Here is a 17,045-nt window from a genome sequence, read left to right on the forward strand (position 1 = left end):
AGACTTTAAGAGCAATGATGTGCCAGTAGTTTCCAACAGTTTCTTCTCTCCCACTTTTTTCTTTTACCCAGTTTTGATCTGTGTGTATGCAGATGATTTTCACATTCATATCTGGTGTCATTTGAAATGAGCCATCTCCAGTAAAAAGATTTCAAGTTCAGAGATATTTTACTTATTGCAGATTGTGCCCCTTTTTTCAAGGTCTTTCATGCAAATTACCTTCCGTCCATCAAGAAAGTGTGAACTCTCAAGGTCTACAATCCTATTTAATGCAAACATTGTTAAGTCATGTTGCCATTTGGAGAATGTTTTGTGTTGGTATGGGCACATAAGGAAAGGTTACAAAAGACTGAGTGATAGTGATTCTGTAGCCAGATGACCCTGTAGTGTAGAGTGCATTTCATAGACTCAGCACTATGTAATTTTCTGATGACAGGTATCCTCTGCTCTTAGATTTATGTTTGGGCATTTGATGTTTTGTATTGTTTATCTTTAAATCAGTTATGCAACTTGCATGACATAATGATAACCCAACTAATTATAAATAGTTACATTTGATTTTATTCTGATCTACTCTAAATTTATTGGCTTAAATAGATTAAGTCCATATTACTGGAAATCTGCAGCCAGGTTTTAGGCTGCAGCATTTGGGCATGAAATTAACTGGCTTAAGTGAATTTAGAATGAACAGACTCCAAGGGAATTTCCATTTAGGACAACACTGACCAATCTAATTTGGGTGAAGTCTAACTATTACAATAGTAATATTCTTCTATATGGGAATCCATGGCATGATTATATAAAGCTTCTATTAGACAAAGTAATATATATATATATTTTTTTTTTTTGCAAACAGTAATGGTCATGACGTCTGACTACAAATAATCTTGCTAATATTTCAGTGTATACTATCTAAAGGGACTAAAGAAAGTACTTTTAGATAAAAGCAAGCCTCATAGCCATTTACTGAATATTTTATCAATTTTAATGTCAATTACCTTTTTTCGCAAGATGAGAAACTTGTTTAATGACCAAGACTAGCGGGTTAATGACCAAGGGAACCACAAACACAGACGAGAGTCATTGGAATCTGAATGAACAAGAGCAATCTAATATAAAGGGCAGAAAATCAAAAATGTCAAGATAAATCATCATATAAATGAACAATAATTAATTAGCATTCTAACCTAAACCCAAGGTCATGATAAATTAGGGTCAGATAGTAATTTATTAATTAGAATTTAATACCTTAAACTGCAATAACTTAAGTGTTATTCACATTAATGCACATAAAAGACAGACCATGCCATTGGATAGGGTCATCTGGCCAGTAGGTAGCACTTATTGTTATGCATTGTTCACTTCTCATGATCCAATATACATATTTTCTTGTTTGACAAACTGTTTCATTTAGAAATGTCACATTATTACAGTGAAGTTTCATATGGACTTAAATAAGATGTATAAAAATGAAATCCTTGTGTTTTACAAGCAACAAGTACTTTATCGTAAAAATATCATAAGGGTATTTCAAAATGAATTTTTTGTGGAAAACCCGTGTGTCTTTTTATATCCATACCAAAAGTATTTCCCATGCAAAACCTAAAATACAAATAACCTGGATTACCCAAAAGAGAAGACCTGGTTCCTAATATGAACCTCAAACCCTTATGATTCAGAATGTCAAAAATCAAACAACAAAATTGCATTACACAAATTGCATTAAGTAGGCATTAAATGGACCAAAACCCACTCAAACAACCACACATTTAAAACAAAACAAAACAAACAAACAAACAATAAAAAACAAAAAACAAACAAAACAATTACAAATCCATGCACAAAGGTAGAAGTTGTTATGGACAATACATGAGTGATATTCTGGAGGATCTCACTCAGCATAGTAGTGTGTAAACTGCCATTTCTGAAAAGTATTAATAGGATCACAGTCCTTAAGGAAGATGCCATCAGCTTTAACACCAGCTTCCAGACAGATAGGTCGGGAATGACCCTCTATCATCACATGCTCCGTCTAGACATAGATATAGATGGCAGACTTTGGTTAATCAATGTTTTACACACTTAAACATAGTACATTTCCTGTTTTTATATAGAAAACCAAAAGTACATACAACTGCATGCACGGTCATTTATGAGGGAACCTCATGCTTTTTATGTAAAACATTATAAAGTAGCTCTAGGTTGCTGAATGGTCAATGTTAAAACACACCACACAGAAAGAGACATAATGTGAAACACTTTTTCCACAGCTACTGTACTGTGCAAATCACTGTGCAGTACCCATAGATTACAGTGGTAAATTTGCTTCATTATATGTCCTTAATATTTTTGTTATGTGGTAACTGTTTCATAAAGGGTAACAAGACACTTGATGGTATGCGAATGACTATATGCAATGCCAAGAATAAGCTTGCCAACACTTTAATTGATTTTTTATCAAGAAAATTATTTTTTTAAATGTGTAATTAACGTTGAAATTATTATTTTTATTTATTTATTTTTGCTTATAACGTGGTCTGACATTGATCTAAGTCACAATTAAAGACAAACAAACCAATTAACTAATAACATTATAAAAAAAAAAAAAAAAAAAGAAAATAAAAAAATATATATTTTTAATATATATATTTAATTTAGTTAACTGATAGACAAGGGAAAAAACAGTGCAACACGTAACGTAGCCTATATTTGCTGAGTTTCAGTTCAGTCTTTTGACAGAAAGGAAACTCAAATGGCAGAATGCGACATTCTATTTGTTTTTAGTTTAGGTTGATTTTGCTGGTATGAGGAAAGTTGAAGTAATCGTGCCGCTGCACAAAAACACAGAACATATCAGTTCCAGGCTTCTAGCATTGCTAACTTGACAGTGCAGTTGGTACTTTATCAAAATAAAACAGTGAACCAAACATCACTGTGTCATGATTAGAACGTGACTGAAGTACAAAGTCTATAATTTACATAATAAATAATAGTTTAGCATTTGGATACAATGAAAATATTGCAATTATTATGGAATATTTGGATTTGTGCCGAATGAGAGAGGTAGGATACAAGAGCACAAAGCTCCATTTCGCAGACAGCTGAGTGTGCAATCCTTTAAAGTGTACTCCTTTGTCAGTGAGAGACGCGTTTAGAATGAGCACATGGTCACTGTCTAGTGTGCTAGTGTGCTTTGTTTTCAAGTGTGCAACTCCTGGCATTCATTGTTCTTCTGCCGATGGTTATCAAACAGAGTTACATTACTGCGGGCGCCCCCTTCTGGATTGCTGGACTGTATTCGTTATAAGGCCTCATGCATCAAACCAAGATGCCCGTGCTGTGACGGTTCGGTACGAATACATGTATCGTTACAGCCCTAATATATATATATATATATATATATATATATATATATTCAAGACATGTTACCTGATCGATAACAAAACAGGCTGGAAAAGTAAGTGAAGCTCTGTGTTATGACTTCTCCAAAAGCTAAGTCAAATTAAGTCAGTTAATGAAACTGGAAGTGTGGGTTGCACAGGTGCCCTGCTCTTTAAATAAGAAGTAGAAAACCACTACTACCAAAAAAAAAAAGAAAAAAAAGAAAATTGAAACATGTCTCATGTTTGTCCATAACCACATGCTAGGGCTGTCAAATGATTAATCACGATTAATCAAAAATATAAAATAAAACTTTGAGTTTGCCTAATATATGTGTGTGTACTGTGTGTAATTATTATGTATATATAAACACACAAATTAATGTACAGTACTGTGCAAAAGTTTTAGGCCACTAGTATTTTCACCAGCTAAAAAATGGTTTAAAGTAAGTTATTTCTATCTTTTGCTGTAGTGTGTCAGTAAAAAAATATTGGTTTACATTTCCAAACATTCTTTGCCATTAATTGTAATAATCTAGTGAGATTTTTGTTTGCACAAGGAGTCTAACAATAGCCAGTGCTCCACACTGATCTAATCTCATCATCATCCAGTCTTCCTGGAATGACATGAAGACACAGAACAAACTGAAACAGTAAATCCAGAAGAACTGTGGCAACGTCTCCAAGATGCTTCAAGAAACCTACCTGCAAAGCTACCTGAAAAATTTTGCGCAAGTGCACCTAGGGCAAAAGCTGCTGTAAACGCGAAGAATGGTTGCACCAAATGTTGATTTCATTTAGTTAATAGAAGGTAATTGATAAAGAAAATCTATTTATGACAGCATCCTCATTTTACAGCATTTTTACACAAGTGCCTAAAACTTTTAACAGCTTTGCTGGTAGGTTTCTTAAAGCATCCTGGAGACTTTGTTACAGTTCTTCTGGATTTAGTCTGTCTGAGTTTGTTCTGTTTCTTCATGTCATTCCAGGCAGACTGGATGATGATGAGATTAGATCTCTGTGCAGAGCACTCGCTGTTGTTAGACTCCTTGTGCAAACAAAAATCTCACTGGATTATTACGATTAATGGCAAAATGAATGTTTGGAAATGTAATCTGATATTTCCTACAGCAAATACAATTAACACAAAATAATTTTATTCATAAAAATTTTATTTACAGCAAAATTGGTCAAAAGATTACAAAAGGTTTTGCTGCTAAAGGTGGACCTACAAGTTACCAAATTCAAGGTTTCACTGCACTGTGAATCATTACTCAATGTATTCAATGTAAATACAACTATTTGTGTGTTATTAATTTAGTCAGATTGCGTTTATCTATAATTGTGAGTTAAATAAAGACCAGGGTCACACTTTATTTTAAGGTCCAGTTCTTGCAATTAACAAACCATTAACCACGGCTTTTGCCTCAATAAACTACTAATTTGCTGCTTATTAATAGTTAGTAAGGTAGTTGTTAGGTTCAGGTATTGGGTAAGAATAGGGATGTAGAATATGCTCATGTAAAATAAGTACTAATAAACAACCAATATGTTAATAATAGGCATGCTAATAAGTAACCAGTTAATAGTGAGAATTGTTCCCTATACTAAAGTGTAAATTCTTTAACAACACTGAAATCCAAAAAAAAAAAAAAATATATATATATATATATATATATATAATATTATACACACACACATATATATATATATATATATATATATATATATATATATATATATATTTAATATTATACTATCTCTACAGATTAGCTTTTGCACTGTACTTACCAAAACTTTACCAGACTTGTGCATCCACCGGAGATGTGTCTTAGTGTTGTCACATGGTTCCATGATAATTTGTTTTTCCTGAGGTGCCAAACAGGATGTGTTCTGTCGAAGCATCCTTAACCAGGTGTAGCTGAAGTGTTGACTCTGTGAGACATGCAAAAACAGAAAAAGTTTTTATTATGCATGATGATGAAAGATTTGCTGAAAGATTATACAGCAGAATGGAATATCCACATAAATAATACATCTGATCGGGATTTACCTTATTTGTAAGGTCACATTTATCAAGAAATAAATTGTGATTTTGAAATACCAAACATTTTCTGGTTCCAGCATTGAAAATCTGAAAACAAACAAACAAACAAACAACAACAACAACAACAACAACAACAACAACAACAACAACAACAACAACAACAACAACAACAACAACAACAACAACAGAAAACAATATGATTTGTTATGTTTGTATGATTAGTAAGTGATTAAAGTGGTATAAAGTTTAATTATGTTCTACCTACCAGTCCTTCTGCTTTTACCAGAGGGGCCACCAGGTCTGGGTAGACATTGTCCAAGTACCATTTAAAGCTTTTACACTTGAGTTTTTTTCTCAGCTCAATCTGTTCTGTCAGATTTCCTATATCTGTCACACTTTTGTCTAGCAGGTGGTGGTAGCCATGGCCATAAAAGAGCTCTTTATATTCATCCAGCCACACCTCTGCAACCCTGGCCAAGTTTCTCTCCACTGTCTTCACACGGTCTTTAGGGAATTTGTAAGGGTTATCGCCACGGAAGATGTGTCCGACACGTGAGCAGGGGATGATTTCAATCTCGCCACCACACATCCAGATCTACAGCACAAATAACACATTACCTGCTGCCACTAGGGAATCTACAGACTTATTTTAGTAAGGCTCAAACTTTTAAAATAACTCATTTCAAATGTATTTTTTTTAAGGTCCATAAACTATTAACAAAATGGTGAGACATTATTCTGTGTGCCCTAAATGTATGTAAGCTTGATTTACTGAAGGACAGCTTAAAAGTGGTTTGCTTTTGACTCTCATTAACTCTCAAACACCATCCTAACACTGTATGTACATGAAAAGTTAAAATGTTTATTCACAGTAAAATGTACAATAAACTGTTTTATTTAAAAAATGTATGTAAATTTGACCCTGCTTAGTAAACATTTGGCATTTTTACCTTGAAAGAGATTTCCATGTTTTCCCCACCCCAGACATCCAGGCCTGGGTCATATGCCCCCAGCTCATAAAAATAGCTCTTGTCTATAGAGAAAAGACCCCCAGCCATAACAGGACACCTGCACAAGAAAAAATACAGTATTTTTCTTACATATTATAACATAAATGTAGTATAATTACAACTCAATGTACACTGAAACTACTATATATATATAGTTTTGTCATCGTAACAACAGAGTGCTGCATAATGTAGTGCAGCATATCAATGCAAAAATTTTAAATACCAGGGAAGACAATTTGGCCATTTTCATATGAATCAGTTGTTCACAGCAAAGAGAAAAAATGCATGTTACCTACATGTCAAAATTATCAGGGTCCAAACACAAATGCCTCATACAAGGCTGATTAAGTAGACCTGTCTCTTTTCTTAAAGTGAGTCTTATTGTAAGTATTATTCTTTATGGAAGTAGTATTCTATGTATTAAATTAAAAGAGAAATAATTTTGTCTTTTCATGTAATTGGGCCACAATACATTCTTCCAAGTCACCAGACATGTATGTTCATATATTTTAAATGTATTACAATTTTATTAAGATATATAAAAGTGAAGGTAATGTAATTATCTGTAAGCTTTCTGATTTTTTTTTTTTTTTGTAAACAGACTATACTGAAGTCTGTCAAACTATAATAAAATAACATAAATATATCATATATACTGAACCATTTGCGAGACCTAAAATGATTTCTTATCCTGTGGCTCTCTCTGGTGGACAACATTACCATCACGGTCTTCATATTTTATTCTATCATTCATATCGATAAAAATGACTGATTTTAGAAATTGTTGTTACCCTGTGGGCAAATTTATGTATACTCACAATGCCTTGCTGTCCATGTGTAACAAGATTTGTGAAGTTTTGACATTCACAACCAGTGTTGGGGAGTAACTAGTTAAATGTTATGGAATTACATAAATGAATAAATAAATAAAACAACTGTAATCTGTTACAGTAACTAAGAAAAAAAAAGATGTAATAAACTCATAGTTACTAATGAAACTGTTTACAAAGGGGGGTTCTGTATATTTTCACACAGATTCTGTATATTTTTCATACAGATTTGATTTATTTCTGTCCAAAATTGCACTGACTATTCTAAAATATTAGACACCACTGTTTCAGGTGTTTAGGACACAGGACATATGCTTATTTGATGATGGTTTTATTTTTAATCGGGTTCAAGTATATGCTTTTTTCCCCTTTTTTCCTCCCCCAAGGCATTGATAGATGCCAGTGTTTCCTGTCATAGCAATGCAAAGATTTGATTTAAAAATGTTGTTTAAAATGTTTATGATTGTTTATGAAATCTGTTTATGAAATCTGTATTTAACCTTAGAACAATTTCAAAGTAAAAAGAGCTGCTAAAGTCTGATTCTGTGGTGGCTGTGCTTTAAAATTATAGCTGCAGTCCATTAGTTATGCCTCTTTGTCACCATCTCTGTTTGAAGTTGCAATTGCAATTATTGTTGTTGTCGTCTCTGGCTTGCTTAGTAGGGAACACTAATTTTCCAGTGATGTCTTCAACTTGATTGCACAAATACTATTTGAACTGAACTGAGCTGGATGATGACATCACTGAATCAATGATGAACTGACTTTAACTGATTGTCCTTTTTCATTATTACACATTATTTTTGCTATTTAAACCGTAAAGCAGCTTTGACACAATCTGTATCGTTAAAAGCACTATATAAATAAAGGACTTGACTTAACTTGACATAATCCTTTCTGTATTACAATCGACCATCAAATTGGTAAATTTAATTATTCCATCTGCTGTGAGAAAAGGCTATAAATGATTTGCCACAGCATCCTCACATGCAATATGGCCTACTAGCTGGGACTCATTCTTTATGTTTACAGATGCAATGTAATGACCCATAGACGAACGGCAACATGCTTGTATTTCCCACAAAAACCTACCAGTACCACTCAACTTAGGAAACATTAGGGGAGCACGGGCACACACTAACGCGGGGTTAGTGAGCGCCAAAATTAAAAAGCCTTTTGAAGATATTGCTCAATATTTATTTTACCATAGTAAAAGTACATTTTTGGCTGAAGCAAATTTTTAATCTCAGTTTTTAGTATTATTTTAAAATGAGACAAATCTGCTATCATCTGAATCTCCAATCTATTATTTATCAGTTTAGAAAGTTTATTAATGCTCGCAAACCAGCAGAAACTAACCTGATTTTAAACTCCAGTCACGCTGATGGGGAACGTTGAAACACTGCATTACAATGTGCCCTGCTATTATTTAACTATATGCTATTCTATGACATTAGCGAAGTAATTAACACCATTTCCTTTTTATGGATTTTAATGAGAAACCACAAGAAACAATTGATGTTTAATGTTCAGACATTATTACTTCATGAAATGTAAAGCATTTTGGCTTGTTTATGTGTCTCGTGTTCTAGCTAGTGTAGAGCTTTGTGTGGAGGGAGGGGAGTGTCGCTAAATGTCTGAATTTGTTTCATCTATTTGCGCACATGGTTTTGAACTATACTGTATTAGCTGTGTGTTGCGATCAGGGCCGTCCCAAGCATGGTTGTGACGTGTTCACTGTCAAACTCCAAAATTAGATTATTTTTAGTTCTTAATTTTATTTGAAAAAGTTAATAATTTTATTTTTATGTATATTATATTATATTTTAAAAATATTTGTAAAAATATTTTAGTTTGTTATATATATTTTTTCAATCGATCAGATAACATTTTAAGCTGTCATATGATCATGTTACAACGTGCCTCTCACACGTAACAAAGTACCCGACCTAAGGGGCACCTTGTCACATTTCACCCCCCCCCCCCACCTTCTTATCACGAACAATGTTTGTTCTATTCGACCGTAAGTGCCCTGCGAAGTGGACATCACACAACATTCCGCCATGATTCCAGTTCGAAACGAGTGTATATGTTCCATTCGGAGGGCATTAATGTGAGCGAGGCGTGAATTTAAACTATTTATTTACAGAGGTATATCGATGTCACTCTTCACACTTCTCTAGTAAGTTTTGTCTGTGTGTAAAGACGCTGCAGGCATCAGCGCAGCGCAAATTCATGAATGAATGTTCCCGAAGTTAGGTAAACTTCAAGGTTAACTAGGAAAAACATGCAAAATATGCAGAGCGCGGGGGTGCAAGCACTTATTGTTAGCCTTCTTTTGTTCCGCAGACGTTTTCCTCTTTTGTTTTTTATCCGCCATCTCTATCTGACGCCGCTTACTGCTGATTGGCTACAAGTTTGTTTTGGTACTCGGCCTGACTGATGAGCGTTTTTGAAAAAAAATACATACCCTACCTTTAATTGCAACATTTACTAATACATTTAATAATTAGATAAAAATCCACCTACTTCTTTTTTTTAATCTCCATAAGCAGTGTCAACAAGCCATTTGCAGAATCTGTAAAATGTGACTGTTGACGGACACTGTTGTATTAGCAGAGACCCCGTCCTGAGTAAGCTGCACACACTAGAGCTTTAAAAGCAGCATTCAAGTAACAAATGCCTTCTTATTAGAGCTAGAAATTATTAATTTAAGAGCAGTGAGTGATTTTTTGTTTTTATTTTATTGTTTGGGTCATATTAACAGTGTAGACAGCAGCACAGCTACTGTATATCAATGGTTTTCAATCCTGGTCCTGGGGACCCACCACTCTGCACATTTTGTATGTCTCCCTTATTTATCACACCTGATTCAAATCACCAGCTTATTAGGTATGAGCTCCATGAACTCAAATGAGCGTGTCAGATAAGCAAGACATACAAAATGTGCAGAGCAGTGGGTCCCCAGGACCAGGATGGAAAAACACTGCTGTATACTACACTATTGTCATCTAATACACAGATCTAATATATACATGCCATTTTTTTTACCAGCTGTTCACCTTCCCAGACATAACCAACTGTGTTTTTGTAATGTATGTGTGTTTTTAACATAAACGTGTGTATATTTTGACAGTAACACAATAAGGAACTTTGAACATTAACATTAGAACAGGGGCAATAATAGGTGGCCTTTAACTAATGAACCTTAAAGTCTTACCAAATTATCAAAATTATTTTGACAGCTTTTTGTCAGGGGCATCTCAAGATTGTGGATACCTTTATTTATTTTAATTTTTTTATTAACCCAAAATGATGGAAAACTTAGCCAGTAAATAAATAAACACATGATTAACTGATGCAGTGGCAATGGTTAACTGATTTTAACCACTGCTAATCCAGAGTTGTTAGCAAAACTACACACGTGATCACGTGATCGATTCTTACCAAATTCAAAACACCCTCAAAGCAATAATTCGCCCAAAAAATGAAATATTGCTGAAAATGTACTTACTTTTAGGCCATACAAGATGTGGATGAGTTTGTTTCTTCACTGTAATAGATTTGTAGAAATTTATTATCACTTGCTCACCAATGAATCATCTGCAGTGAATGGATGCCATCAGAATGAAAGTCCAAACAACTGATAAAAACATCACAATAATCCACAAATAATCCACATGACTTCAGTCCCTCAATTAATGTCTTGTGAATTGAAAAGCTGTGTGTTTGTAAAAAAAAAAAAAAAAAAAAAAAAACTTCCATATTTTAAAAAGACAGTTTAACTTCAACTGTTGGTTCTGGCCAAAACAAAGTCTATAATCAATAATTATGCCTCCTTCAGTGAAAAGGTCCATTCCTCTGTTGTCCTCATCAAAATCCAACATATTTGTTTGGACTGTTTTTGTTTGTAAATGGTGCTTGATCCGTGCATATTTCTGTCCTGATTCAGACGAGATAATTTTTCACTGGAGAAAGCAATATTATGAATAGAAGACTTCTATTTTAGCCAGACGCAACAGTTCAAAGTTAAAAACGTCTTGATGCATTTGTTTATCACAAACCCACATATTTTCATTTTTCAGTAGATGTTAATTGATGAACTGGACATGAATTGAACTGTCATGTCAGATTCTGCAAATGGCTTGTTGACACTGCTTATGGATTGACGGCACCCATTCACTGGAGAGGACACACTGGCAAATGATATGTAATACTAAATTTCTCCAAATCTGTTCTGATGAAGAACAAGTAATTCATCTACTTCTTGCACTACATGTAAATTTTCTGCAGTTTTTCTTTAACCAGCCAATATAATAATGGTCCACCATTCAGATTTGATGTTAGAAGGTGCTCAATTTCGATTGGCTGCTGATGGATATGTTTGTTATTTTATTCATTTATTTATTTATTTATTAATCTAAATAAAATTGGAAAAAAAAATCTTGCCAGCATCAAGCTGCTGTGTGCAAAAATGATTGTAGATTGGTGATTGGACCCCTAAAAAATAAACGTAAGGATTTGATGTCAAGTCAAGCTGAGCAGTTAACAAAAACAAGGGGAAAGAATAATCTGACTTGCTGACATTTGTGGGCAAACATAATGTTTAACAACTATGTCTGTAGAAATACAGATTTTAATGGAAAATAATAAGACTGAATGACTGTGTTTGTAATGAATTGGTTGATTCAGTGACACTATCTAAAATACAGCATGAAACACTTATCGTCTTTGTAACCTGTAAAAAGTACAACTAAACCAATCAATGCACAAATCTTAACAAATTCATAAACAAATCATTTTGGTGTCTAAGTCACTGCGATCACAAACCTTATTACTGTACACATTTGAGAGATAAAAAATGACTAGAAACAGCAAATCTGATCGGCCAACTTGCAATGAATATGTATGCTATTTCATTGATGTTACCTGATGGGATCTGAATCCTTGATCTGGTTCTTTCTAATATATTCCTCAGGTAGCGCACTCCAGCCAAAAACCAACGGCCATCTAAAAATGCCTCTTTGGAAATTATCAACAAGCATGTAACTGTGTACAAAAAATAAATGAAAACATTTTAGTGCATGAATTTTAACAGTTAGAGCAGCAGTGGAGGAACGATACATTGGAAAAAGGGCTTTTGAGTCTCATAGCGACACTGATATGTGCTGCAGTAATGCAGCGCTATACTGTAAAATACTTTGTGCCTTGTACAAAATTGGGAGCACAACATTTATTTAATAGTATGACTGAATATACTTCATTACCTCATATCCTTATCACTGATGACCTCAATAACAGGACAAACCACTTTTTTGCGGTCCAGATAAACTCTTTCTAACAGTGGCTCCAGCCACCCTACGTTACACTCAATGTGAGAGTCCAGGAATGTCAACACTTCACCTGCAGGTAAAAAAATCTGCTGAAACAACCAATAAGGCCATACACTAAAACAATATGCATTATTTACAATTAAGATAATGGAGATATATATTCTATGCATTCCAAACAGATTAAATTAAGCACAGATCCATGGATTGAAGCTTTGCCTCTAAACTGAATTGAATTGAATGCAAGTGTACAGTACCTGTAGCAGCTGCAGCCCCTGCCATCCTGGCTCTGATTAGGCCTTGCCTCTCTTTCAGACGGATTATTCGTACTTTAGGAAACTGAGACATATAAACATCCAACTGCTCCCTCAGGTAGTCTAGAACAGAAACAGAAATAACATTTCTCATAGGACTAATGACGACTAACATATATACAAAACTTCTTATTCAACTGGAGGTACTTTTATCTCTTTAATGACAATTTAAAGCAAAAATGCTTGATTTTTTTTTTTTTACACAATATTATAACTTTTTACTTTAATTTTAATTTCCTTTTCCTTTTATATAATTAAAGAAAAATCCCCTGTTCAGACTTTATAACTTTCCTTTTGAAAGATATGTATTGTAAAAATTTCAAGTGGGCAAAGGAGTACCTTGTTGAAGAATTAACTACGTACTCGTGTGGATATCTGTGAAACATAAGCTTGTTTTGACCATGTTTATGCCTGTATTTAGTGCTGCTCACTTGTATGTTTCGATCAATCAAAATGGATTTTAATACTGTGTGTAACAGTCTTAAGCTTTTACCTATAAACCCTGTCAGTGAACTCACTTGTTGAAAATAATTTCTTTAAAAGGTGAGCAAATCCCTCAAACCTTTGGTGCTACAGTCATCCACCAGAATGATCTCTTTCAGCAGGTGTGGAGGAGACCTGTTGAGCACACTGTGCACCGAGCGCAGCAGAGTGGACCAAACCTCATCCACAAAACAGAAGATCACACTGGTACTGGGCAGGTTATCATGAACAAGGTTTTCTGAACATCTAATCAACACAGGATATCATGGTGTTACACATATTTACTTGGAATAACATAAAATTTGCCATGACCTGCAGGACTATAACAAAATGAATCTATGGTTTAAACTCACATTTGAGGTCTGGTGTCTGGGACGGCTCTGTCTATTGGTATCTGTTCACTCAGGAATACGTTAAAAAACCCTTCACTCCAGCGTCTTCGACTCTCCAGTTCTTTATCTCTGGGAACTCTTGCAGGCTGTCCAAACTGTCCCACAGCAACTGGATCTCTGGGCCTGTCTGTCGCATCTAGGGCCATAACCTTATGATGCCCTCCTGATCTCCTCACCAGCACACTTGTAGAGTGCGGTACTTGTAATGCCTCCTCTTCTGGGTCCTCAGCCTTCTGTCCACTTGGTTTCTGAATAATATCTGGTTTCGTTCTGTTGAAAGTATTGCCATGTTTCCCTGTATTGTCAATAATGTTTTTCGGTTTATCACTCTCCGCTGGTTTCAGCAATTCATTACTCAGGTTCTTTTGTAAACCTGCATCGACATGTACTTCATTATGTGACATCACTACTGTGTCATTAATACGATGCACTTTCTTCACACTGTTTTCTTTGAGCGCAGGAGGACGTGTTTTCTCCTGGACAGCAGGCGGTGCTTTAGTAAGTGAATGTGATTTAACATCTAGATTTGCTTTTGTCTGTCCATTAACAGCATCTCTTATTTTGTTTATCTTTGTGGTTGTATTCTCCACTTTGCTATTAACAACAGCTTTTGTCTTGTTTATTTTTTCAGGGATGCTAATAACTGTTCCTTTCACAAGGGAGTTCACAATTAAATTCACTTTGCTTTGATTCATTACCTCATCTTGTTCCACAAATGATTTGCCAGCCATTGACATTGGAATCAGATTTTTGTCTTGATTTTCTGGCCGTGCCTTTGGCCACTTTCTGTAAACCTTATCAGCTTTTCTTTCAAACCTGTTGTTGTTTTTAGAAAACTCCTTCTTGTCTATGTCTACTTTTTGCAGGGGATGTTTGAGCACATCCTCTACATTGTCTTTCCTCCTTCCCTGTTTTAGTACAATCTCTCTCTCTTTGAGATCCTGATTCACATCGTTGATGGACATCCGCAGTGCTGCGATGTCAAAAAGGAGCCAGACTACAGAAGCTATAAACACAAAAGCCAAGACCCTCCCACTGCCCCTTAAATACTTCCTAAATTTCATTATTTTAATACTATGAATTCTTTCTACGTCTTTTCAGTTCACGCTCAGTTCGGTCCTGAAAAAGAATGATTCCACATTCTAAAATGTAATTTCCTGAAATATTAAAAAGTCGGGAAAATATTAGAAACTGAGATATGATTTGTGTTAAGAATGTTGGCTAAGAAGGAGCAAACGCAGTGGGTTAAAATGGAACCAGTTTTTAAAAACATAGCAGAGAACCCGCTAAAGTTGCACGAAATGACCAGCAGAACTAAAATGAAACCACTCTGTAGCTATGGTTACAGGCGTTATTTAAGCTATCGCGACAATAAAAACGAGATTTGGTTGTGGTTTACCTGCACTTACGGACTATGTTCATCCCCCTCGCCACTGATGTAAATAGACTATTTGAGAGCATAAAAACGTGTTAATGAACCCTGTCAAAGCTACACACTAAGTGTGTGAATGTAACCACATAAGGGCATCCCGAGCTCAAAAACGACTGCGTGGCAACATTTCTGCCGTATGACCTAAATTAAACTCTGTTGTCCTGTCAAACTTCCGCAGTTTTACACTCAAAGGCATATTAGACCCACAATATATCCACAATATAGCTTTCGTTTCAAACGACGCTCTGAAACAGTTGAGTTAAAGTTCCTCGTGAGATCGGCGTCGCAAAGTTTGTCATCACTCACGTGCTGCTCCAGTCCTCTCAAATGAATGTTTTATACACTCGTTTCGATATTCCGAAAGGTTCACCTCCACAGTTCTCTGGTGATACTTCTGAGCACATACACACAAGTCTTTCATGTCTTCCACTGGGTTTTAGACATCCTGCTTTAAATCCGTAGTTCCTGCTGGCGTTTAGAACATCAGACCTGCCCTGTTTTACACGTACCCACACTTATGTGACGACGTGTCAATATTTAGAGAGATATTTTGGACGCACTAAGAAATGAGTTCCCGATCAGGGTGTGGTTAGAGTCAGACAGACTCATTTAAAAGGTTTAAAAAACTTTAGTATGCATGGCAGTATGGTTTTTCTTTAAAGTACTAGGCGTGGGCAGTACCAACCTACTATTTCTTATAATAATTTACACAGAATAATTCTCCATGGGAATATAACATGACCAAAACTATCATGATTAACACAACAACAAAAACAACAATAAAATAAAATTATCATTATTATTATTATTATTATTATTATTATTATTATTATTATTATTATTATTATTTTATTATTATTATTATTTCTTAGACTAGATTTGTCTCTGGGCATTTTCTCAGTCAACTTAATGAGGTGCTTCAACTCATCTACTTCAAAAAAAAAAAAAAAAAAAAGTAAAATAAAGTTTTCTAATTTTCTAATGAAACTCATACAATTTACAACTTCCCATTTATAAGCTAGTCTTTAGAAAAAAAAAAAAACACACTATTACCACATGACACCTTAACTGTACCATGGCAGTAATTTTTTTCAAGAGTATATAAAGTGGAACATTTTTAAGATCTTTATATTTGTGTAGTCCATTGAAAGACTGTAAAGACTCTGACAGACTGGTAGTTATATCAAGTCTGGTCTAACCTGTTTTGTTGCAATAGGCAATACCTGACTGTCTTGCCTGTTTGTTCCTCTAGAGTGGACTAAAGAGTGAAACATGCAATATGTGTACACACACAACCTGTAAGGCGAAACATAAGATGCTAAAGTTTAGGTGACATTTATTTATTTATTTATTTATTAATGAACCTAAACAATATGAATAAAAAGCAAATAATATTTATAATAAAAAAAAAGTAAATGATAAATGTTATTGCAAACATATGATTAAATAAACAAACAAATAAATAAAAGTACATAATAGGCAATTTTAATATATATTATAATATATTAATATTAAAATGTAATATATTAATTAAGTGGAGCTGTCAATAAAGGTAGAGGGGAATACATCAATTAGTCTAAGGGTGTTTTCACACCTAGATCGTTTAAAGGGGTCATCGGATGCCCATTTTCCACAAGTTGATATGATTCTTTAGGGTCTTAATGAAAAGTCTATAATATACTTTGGTTAAAAATTCTCAATGGTTGTGTAAAACAACACCCTTTTTACCTTGTCAAAATGAGCTCTGCAAAAATCATCCCATTCTGAGGGGATTGCTCCTTTAAATGCAAATGAGCTCAGGTTGCCGCGCCTCTCTTTTCTCTTTTT

The 17,045-nt window shown here is 34.5% G+C and overlaps 1 protein-coding gene across 1 annotated transcript; it reads right to left on the minus strand.

Moving 5' to 3' along the window:
• Window positions 1–247: 247 nt before the first annotated feature.
• Window positions 248–15,794, minus strand: LOC127171139 (polypeptide N-acetylgalactosaminyltransferase 5). Its single transcript, XM_051119601.1, has 10 exons — window positions 13,748–15,794; window positions 13,474–13,640; window positions 12,855–12,974; window positions 12,535–12,670; window positions 12,197–12,316; window positions 6,378–6,495; window positions 5,693–6,022; window positions 5,434–5,514; window positions 5,172–5,315; window positions 248–2,032 (listed from the first exon to the last, which is right to left on the minus strand). The coding sequence occupies exons 1-10, from the start codon at window positions 14,848–14,850 to the stop codon at window positions 1,892–1,894; spliced, it is 2,460 nt and encodes an 819-aa protein (XP_050975558.1). The 5' UTR covers window positions 14,851–15,794; the 3' UTR covers window positions 248–1,891.
• Between the last annotated feature and the right edge of the window lie 1,251 nt (window positions 15,795–17,045).

This window comes from Labeo rohita, chromosome 9 (assembly GCF_022985175.1).
Source record: "Labeo rohita strain BAU-BD-2019 chromosome 9, IGBB_LRoh.1.0, whole genome shotgun sequence".
Lineage (NCBI taxonomy): Eukaryota > Metazoa > Chordata > Actinopteri > Cypriniformes > Cyprinidae > Labeo > Labeo rohita.